Source organism: Tupaia chinensis, unplaced genomic scaffold (genome assembly GCF_000334495.1).
Source record: "Tupaia chinensis unplaced genomic scaffold, TupChi_1.0 Scaffold141530_1, whole genome shotgun sequence".
In the NCBI taxonomy this organism is placed as follows: Eukaryota; Metazoa; Chordata; class Mammalia; order Scandentia; family Tupaiidae; genus Tupaia; species Tupaia belangeri.
Genome location: NW_006201391.1, coordinates 298,045 through 306,871, shown reverse-complemented (window position 1 = coordinate 306,871; position 8,827 = coordinate 298,045). Strand labels below are relative to the sequence as shown.

General features: G+C 52.8%; 1 protein-coding gene across 1 annotated transcript in view; it reads left to right on the top strand.

Moving 5' to 3' along the window:
- Positions 1-2,944: 2,944 nt before the first annotated feature.
- The window catches only part of LOC102476442 (sodium- and chloride-dependent GABA transporter 2), a 49,404-nt gene continuing 43,521 nt past the window's right edge, over positions 2,945-8,827 (top strand). Inside the window, 2 exon segments of the mRNA XM_006163250.2 lie at positions 2,945-2,985; positions 6,109-6,315. Coding sequence (XP_006163312.1) covers positions 6,114-6,315 — 202 coding nt within the window. The 5' untranslated portion in view covers positions 2,945-2,985; positions 6,109-6,113.

The window sequence follows — 8,827 nt, the reverse complement described above, 5'->3', positions numbered from 1 at the left end:
GCGAGTTTTAAGCCACTGGGTTCGGGATGCGAACCACTGTCGACTACATGGGAGTCAAGTGACATAGCCATTATGCCAACTGCTGGTCCCTAGCTCAAACCTTTTCTATATTCCACCTTGTCCACTTAAACAGGACAAAAGACCCACTGTCCCCATTCTCATTATAGGGGAAAAAAAAACTGGGGACAGCCAAGATTTGTAGAGGACTGAAACGGTAATCGAAGTGGTAGTAGGCAGCAGTCCAATAAAAACAAAGGGCCAACGTTTCATAACACCAGAGCGGCAGCTCCCGGCCCCTCCGGAGCGTCTTGGAGATGACCTGTTCTCAGAGTCTCTCCTGCAAACTGGGGATCCGATCCTCATGCATTTGGGGACACAGCGCTGGGCAGCATGCCGTTGTTTTACAGTTAAATCCGACAGGTGGTGGTTGGGGAGGAGGGGGCAGCTGGCGCCGACGGTGACATCTCATGGAGCTCCCGATGTATTATCGTGTGCTCCCTGCCCCTGCCCCAAGGACGGACGACAGGGCAGAGAAACAGAAACCACCTCAGAACGTCTGCTTTACTCTCCTCTCCTCTCCGTCATGTCAGGCACCCTTCTCTCAGTTACCCCTCCACACACCCCCTAACTCCTTCTTACAGGCTCGCGTGAATGAGCCCTCGAAGATAAATACTACTATCCCGTTGCAGGCCTCGCTGTGTATGGGGCCCTCTACTGTAATCTCCTGGGATCTCATGCAATCTTGCAAGACAGTGTATTCCCCCATTTTATAGATGAGAATACCTTGCTCAAGACCCTGGCTGGGGGCCAGCAGGTGGCACGGTGGTTACGGCACTTGACCCACACATCGCTGACCATGGTTTGAGTCTCGGGCCTGTGGCCTGAAAATCATGTGCGTGCGTGTCCAAAATCCCAAGGAGAGAATGGGAGAGAAGGGATTGCGTATGGAGCTTCTCGGGACCTAGGACACTCAGGGCCAAACCCAGAGAAGTTATAGGGAACCTCAGGGATGGTTTCTCACTTTCCCTCTCTGTCTCTCTCCAGTGAGTGCATGTGCCTTATGGCAAAAACCTAAAAAAACCTCCTAGCTAGAAGGTGACAGGAGCAGGACTCAGACCCTGGACTTCCAGCACCACGCCAGCTACACTTCAGCCAGGGGCCGAGCTAGACGGCCCCGGGCCTCCAGCCCCACGCGGACCCCACGACCTCTGCTCTCCTACGCTGCCGCTGACAAGCGAGGTCCCTGCGATGACTTCTTTCTCATTCTCGACACTGCCTTCGCTGATGAGCGGCCTGGGCCTTGGCTTTGTCTGTTTACTTGTGAGGAAGAGCTGCATCCGAGAGCTGCTCCTCAGCCTGGCTCCTTAGCTGGTTACTGAGGAAGCCGACAGGCCCAATGCTGTGCGTGGCTTTGGACCAGTCCTTCTGCTGCGTGCCATCACCGATGTCAGCAGTTTAGTGACTTTCTTTCGTGGCGTGTTTGATTGCCATTTCTCATTCAACAGTGACGACTTCACCTCTTCCTCACCTGATTCTTACTTCTCGCGTCATTGTTTTGGTTGGGGTCTGCGATAACTTGACCGGCTGTCTTAGCTGGCTGACAACGAGAGATCCTGGGACGTAGGACATGCTTTTAACCCTGTGCCCGCCCCCGTCCGATTGCCTGGTTTCCCTGGGATTGAGGAGCTTCTCAGGACCCAGGACGCTCAGGGCTAAACCCAGAACAGTTACGAGAAAACCTGACTTCATTACCCTCCCTGTAGAAATCAGTGGATGGAAGCCGAGAAAGTGAGAACCTTCCGCATTAGTAAAGGTCATGTTGGCCAGCAGGTGGCGTAGCGGTTATGCCACTGGACTCCCACCTGGCTGACCACAGTTCAAGTCTAGACCTGGTGGCTTGAAAATCACGCCGGGCACATGTGCATGCGTGCTCAAGATCCCAGAAGGGGAATGGAGGAGAAGGGATTGTGACACAGCCATCTGCCCTGAAGGGTATTTCCTTTCCCTTTCACTATCTCTGTCTCTCTTTCTCTCCCGGGAACACATGTACCCAAAGGCAAAAACTTATAAAAAAGAAAAAAAAAAGGTAACGTGGCTAACGTTTTCTGTTAAAAATGTTCACAATAGGTTTTTGTTTGTTTGCGGTAGGGTGCGTGTGCTCCTCGGAGAGAGGAGGTGACAAAGCACTCCCAGAGAGGACGGCCACACTGCGGTTCCTTCTCCATTCTCCTCTTGGGATTCTGGGCAGGCATGCACACGTGCCTGGGGGACAGTCCAGTCACCGGGCCCAGGATTTGAACTGTGCTCAGCCATGTGGGAGTCCAGTGCCTTCGCCACCGCACCACCTGATGGCTCCTCAGAATGATAGATTTGCTTCAGTGTTGGATTATCCTGGCATTTTTTTTCTTTTTTTTTTTTGGAGAGGTTTTTGCTATAGGGTGCGTGCATTCGCCAGACAGAGACAGAGAGACAGAAAGCGAGAAATCACCCCCCAGGGGGGATGGCCATGCCGCAATCCCTTCTCCTCCATTCTCCTCCCGGAATCTTGGGCATGCACGCACACACGCCCGGCGTGAGTTTTAAGCCACCGGGTCCAGGACTCGAACCACTGTCAACTACGTGGGAGTCCAGCGACATAGCCATTATATTAACCGCTAGTCCCGGCATTTTCTTTTCTTTATTATTGATTCAAAAAGTACTCGGGAGGGAGTGGAAGGCAGGGTCCCTCAGGAGGAGACTGGCCAGCAGCTGGCCTGACCTGTAGGGTGTGCACGCACTCCCCCTGCACTGTGAAATCTCTCCTGTGAGGGCTGGCTGGAGGAGGAGGGGAGGGGGAGCCAGGAGGGCGGAATGTGGGCCGGGCCAAGTTTAGAATTACAAGTGCCAGGGAGGCTTTCTCCAACCACACTTTAAATAGCCAGCACCTTCCCCTTCCCCCTTAGATAATTCTTCTCCCTGCTGGACCTCTGGTAGCAGCTTCATAAGGTTTGAGATATTTTATTCTCTCTTTCTGTCGGTCTCTGGGTCTCTGACTGCAGGATGGTGGGATCCATAGAAAACCCAAGGCCTTTGCGACAGTATGAAAATGCGTTTCTGAGGCTCACGTGTGCATATGCAAAGACTGCGCTCTCTTTCGCCTTTCTGAAACGTGGGTGGTTGTGGCCTTAAGGAACCATGTGATTGTGTAAAAGAGAACCCTAGGTTGGGGGGAAAGACATGGAGTTTCATTTCAGCTTGTAAATGTCAACCCTGGAATGGGACGGCGATCCACTGTGTGACAGGATCGAAGGGAAGACAAGTGTGAGTGCCTTTTATTCTACTGAGCACATAGCGGGAGCCCTCCTCGCTGCGCCTATAGCTAGGTAGAGCCCGCCACCCTCGCTGTTCCACATGCACTCCAACGCCAGAACCACTTACCAACCTCCAGGAAAAGCTACAGTTCATGCGCCCGTGGGAGGCAGTTAGGATGAGGCCGAGGCACCCAGGAAAAGGCTTCTGTCTCTCCTAGGGTCTCGGAAGGCGAGCAAGGGAACGGAGGTGGCTCTCCGTCACCGAAAGCCCTCAGGCAGATGGCGAGGGGGTGGAAGGCAGAACCAGCCCAAGGCTTTAGACACCCTTCTCCAAAGGACCGAGGAACCCTCTGGGGCAAGTTCCTCCTTCTTAGCCCCGGAATATCTTTGTAGCCCACCCCTAATTTGTTGTCTAAGCCAAGGTGTCTGGTCTCCCTGACTTCCTCTACCTTTCTGGACTTGCTCCGGCAGCTCTGCTGGGGAGGCAGAGCCCGAGGTGGTCTGTGGCCATAAGAGGCTCCTGCTAGGAAAGTTCTGTTAGCGTTGAGTTTTTCTTGAGGCTTGGAAAAAAAAATCCATGTGGCGCCTTCTCCAGAAAAGGGGTTACTGGAGAACACCAGGGCAGAGTCACTAGGAGAGGCTTATGTTAGGCGTGGGAGTCTTAAGCGGCAGGGATGTCACTGACAGAACAGGACATCTCGGAAGCTCGCTGAGCGCCGTGTCCGCGCTGTCACACAGTGGAAGCCGTACCCTGCATCTCAGGGCTCTGAGAGTTAAACGGATGTGTGCCAAGTGGCCAGCCTGTAGGAGCTGCTCACCGACGGTGCGCCACAGCCGGGCTTGCTCCTGCATCTCCACCGCAGCCCAGACAGGCCGTTTGTGGTGGTGCAAGGTTTAAAACGCTGGCTCTTTATTTTGTTTCTGTTGTCCTCTTCCCTGTAACAGAGGCTAGAAATAGAAATCCCATAACATATAAATGTATTAATGTTTCTAGTATTATCTATGAAGAGAACACCTGGCTATGGACTCAAACACACCTGACTGCTTGACAGATGTAACTTAATAGAGGAAATGAAAATGACAGCAATTTCATAAAGCAGTAGCAATTGCAATGAGTGACGTCCCTGAGCTAAGGATTTTTTTTCTTTCTTTCTTTTTTTTTATTCTGATTCTATTATTGCCAAGCTGTTCTCCAGCTACTATTTATTACCCAACTCCACTCCAAAACACACACATGCAAACCAGGTAGAGATTATTATAAAGAATAGGAAAACACCAACTAGCATTTTCATTAGAAATTTAAGTGCCAAACTATAAAGTACAAGTTAGATTTAATACATACTTGCATGTATTTATAGTCATACATGCTAAGAGAAATCAAACTCGGTTTAAGCCGTCTCTCTGTCTCTCTGGTGAGCGCATGCACCCTATAGCAAAAATCTCTCCCCCAAAAAAATAAGTGAAAGAATAAATAAAATTAAATAATTATTTTTAAAAAAAGATTTTATTTAAATTTATTTATTTATTTTTAATTTGACCAGAGAGGGACAGAACAAGAGGGAGAGAGAGAGAAAGAGAGAGAGAGAGAACATGAAAGTGAGAAAGCAAGCCACTGGGTCCGGAACTTGAGCCATGGTTGACCACATGGGAGTCCAGCATGTTCAACCACTACGCCATCTGCTGGCCCCTGTGGGATTTTTTTAAAATTGGCTTTTATTTTCATAGTACAAAAATAAGACATGTCCTTTGAAGAAGATGTAAAAAATATTCCTATAGCCCAGCTGCTGAGCAAGAAGCATTTGGGTGACTCCCGCCATCTCCCAGTGCATGCCAATATAAAGTGTTTGTCAAGCACGATTGCATTGCACCTGCTGCTCCACTCCGGACAGTAACGCTTTCATTTCAGCTTACTTGCTTCTGTGAGTTTTCATGACCACCGAGTAATCCACTGTATGAGTGTGCTATACTTTATGAAGCTCTCCACCATTCTTAAACATTCATGTGCTGTCTAAGTTTTTGCCTTTATAAACAATGTACACCCTTAATGCAAACCTTTCACCTGCAGGCACAATTATTTTGTTAGGGCCAATTCCAGACTGGTAGCTGAACTCGCCAGAGTAGGTGAACTCGCCCTTCCAAGGACCCAGCATTCAGAGGGCAGAAACCAGTGCACATACAAATACAGACAGGGCTGGTCGTGGGTGCCAGGAGAACTTCGCCCCGGGGCGCCTTCCATGCCCACAAGTCCCGCCCAAGAGAACCCGAGAACTGGAGGCGAAGTCTGTCCTTCACATATCACTGCTTTCTTCCTACAGTAGGGCAGGGATGTATATTCTCATCGACAGTTACCCAGTCTCCGCCAATCAGAGATGCCAAGGAGGAAATGAGCCTACAGACAAGGGAGTAGGACTAGGAATGATTTATTTATTTTCAGAGTTTATTTTTAAAAAATTTTTTAAATTTTCCTGTCTATAGGCTGTGTGCTCTCACCAGAGAGACAGAGAGACAGAAAGCGAGAAATCACTCCCCCGGGGGGATGGCCATGCCATAATCCCTTCTCCTCCATTTTCCTCTTGGGATTTTGGGCATGCATGCACATGTGCCCAGCGTGAGTTTTAAGCTGCCGGGTCCAGGACTCGAACCACAGTGAACTACATGGGCATCCAGGAATGCAACCATTATGCCCTCTGCTGGTCCCAAGGAGTAGGAATTCACCCTCTTTCAGTGTGCTGATGCCTTGGGGATTTGCTGGTGAAGGGAGGAGGAGGTCTTTCCTTCGGGGTTCCTGACAGTCACGGAGCACCCGCTTATTTTCCAGGTGGGATGGACGGCAGGGTCTCAGGCACAACCAGTAATGGAGACACAAACCCAGCATACCCAGGCCTGGAAAAGGCGGAGGAAGACGACACCCTGGAGCGGGGCCACTGGAACAACAAGATGGAGTTTGTGCTGTCAGTGGCCGGGGAGATCATCGGTTTAGGCAACGTCTGGCGGTTTCCCTATCTCTGCTACAAAAACGGGGGAGGTGAGAGCCCCCACACACCCCCCATCCCTGCAAGGGGGATGCTTCCACTTCCTGCACTTACTGCTGGGGAACCCCATGGTCCATAGAACGCCAGAGTTGGGAGGACCCTTGGCGGCCACTAAGGAGACAGACCTGGAAAGATGGCGCATCTTTCCTTGGCTTCTTTCTGTTCTAGCGTGGCCTCGTGCTACATACGAGTCTTGTGCTCATGTCACACACATATGAGACACATATAGAAGCAGGGGTTCAGACTTGGATCTGATGGGTCAGGGTTTTGCTTCTGCTCTGCAGCCTCTTGATGTGATCCCGGGCAGGTCACGTAAGCTCTCAAAGCCTCACGATGCCCCGCGACTGGCGGTAACAATGCGTGCCCTCCGAGGTTGTAGGGTTAGCCTGGTGCCCGTCGGGCACGTACTACATCGGAGCAGCTGGTGGGGCGGGAATTGCCACTGCTCTGCGGTCTGGAGACTCCTCAGCTGGGCCTTGCTTCTCCCCCTACTCTGCCAGCACCATGACAAGCTCTAAGCCACCGTCACCCGACCCTACACTGGCGACTGTGACTTCAAAGTCTCCCAGGACGTGTGTGTGTCACTGGACGGGGCAGGGGTGTGCGCTCCAGCTCTTCACTCTGTCCTGATCGGTTCTCGTTTCCTGGGCTGCCTCTGCTCTCCCAACCCTTTCAGGGAACCCCAAGTCTCTCAGTGGAGCCCTGCAGGGATGCAGCAGGGCTTGTGGCTGGCCAGTGGGTTGGGGAGATCTCGTGGATGGGAAAAGCTTCCCGTGGCTGGGAAGGCATCGGCCTAGGCCACGTCTGGTGCTTTTCCTGTCGCTGCTACAAAAACGCGGGAGGTGAGAGTTCCCAGGTGGAGGCTCGTAGGTCCGAATCCTCAGTGATGCTGCAGCCCGGCCTGGAGGAAGGTGGAATGCAGAGGGAGGTCACCAGGGACAATGCAGGGGAGAGTGACAAATTCACAGGTCACAGGGATCGGAGGGTCCCTAACGTGACACCAAGCAGGGTGGGTAGGAGCAGGGAGTAGGATCAGGCTGAGCCTCGCGGCGGTCTTAGGGAGAAGTGGAGACGCAGAGTGGTGGAGGGGTGGGGACGCAGGAGACTCGCGGTGGGCCTGCAGTCTTACCCCTGGTTTGTGGCAATTGAGGACCCGCCGTCGGGCTGGACGCTAACTTGTACTTTTCCAGAGGAGTGGGCGTGGGCCGACGTCGCCTTGCTCCCTGGGGACTTCTGGCTGGTGGCCTGAAATCGTAGGACTTTGCTCAGCTTGCACTGTCAGGCAGGAGGGAGGTCTTCCCACCCCTGCCCAAGCCCTGGATGTGCCACATGCTCGTTTAGGGATTTAGGCCTGGGCATTCTCCCTTCAGGGAATTAGCAAAAGGGGGGGGGCTGGGCCAGGGCGCAAGCAGGAGTCTGGGGGCACGAAGCTGGGCCTTGGGACTCCGTATCTGGGACCCAGTAACAAGCTTAGCTCTCACATGGCAGAGAGATTAGGAGGTGAGCAGCTTTCCTCAAGCCCCTTCGGATTTGGGTAAAGGTTGGCCCGGGAATTAGTAGGAATGGCTCACGGGGCCGGGAGAGAGCGATTTCCAGGTCTCGGGCCAAAGCACCATCTGCAGTTACTCCCCATGGTCAAGCTCAGGGCCTTAGCTCTCTTTTTACTTATTTACTTAGTTGTTTAGTTAGTTTTTAGTGTTTTCCATTAGTTTTTGACAGAGAGAGACAGAGAGGGAAAGTAAGAAATCACCCTGCAGGGGCGACGGCCACACCACAGTCCCTTCTCCTCCACTCTCCTTTCAGGACTTTGAGCACACACGCACACATGCCCGGTGTGAGGGCTTGATCCACGGTCAACCGTGTGGGAGTCCAGTGCTCTAACCACTGTGCCACTTGCTGGTCGTTCAGCCCATCTGTATTCTCCGGTGGACGACGACGGCAGCAGGGCACGAGGCACGAGGCGCCTGAAGCCACTGGGTGGTTAGCGGAAGATCAGAGGAGCCCTCCAGCAGGGCAGCCCCGCCTCCCACGCAGGAGGAGCTCCTGCACAGAGTGGGCCCTTCATCCTCCTCCTCTCCCCAAAGGAAGTGATGCCTTTTTCTTTTTTTTTTTGCTATAGGGTGCCAGACAGACAGAGAGAGACAGAGAGCGAGAAATCACCCCCCGGGGGGATGGCCACGCCGCAATCCCAAGCCACCGGGTCCGGGACACAGACCGCAGTCAGCTACCTGGGAGTCCAGCGACATAGCCATTACGCTAACTGCTGGTTCCCGAGTGATGCCTTTTTCTGAGAGGGTCTGTTGCTGCTGACAGGGAAGGGCGGGAAGAGTGGAGACCATTCAGGCTGGGCGGGCCCCTTCCCTCCTGGCTTAGTGACTATTACAGTCGTGGTTCTCAGACCGAGGCTTGGGCTCCTGGGCATAACGGGGATGAGGCCAGTAACTGAGCTGGGACGCTCGGACAGCCTGGAGGAGGCAGGTGTTTGGGGCAGGACGGATGCTCGGA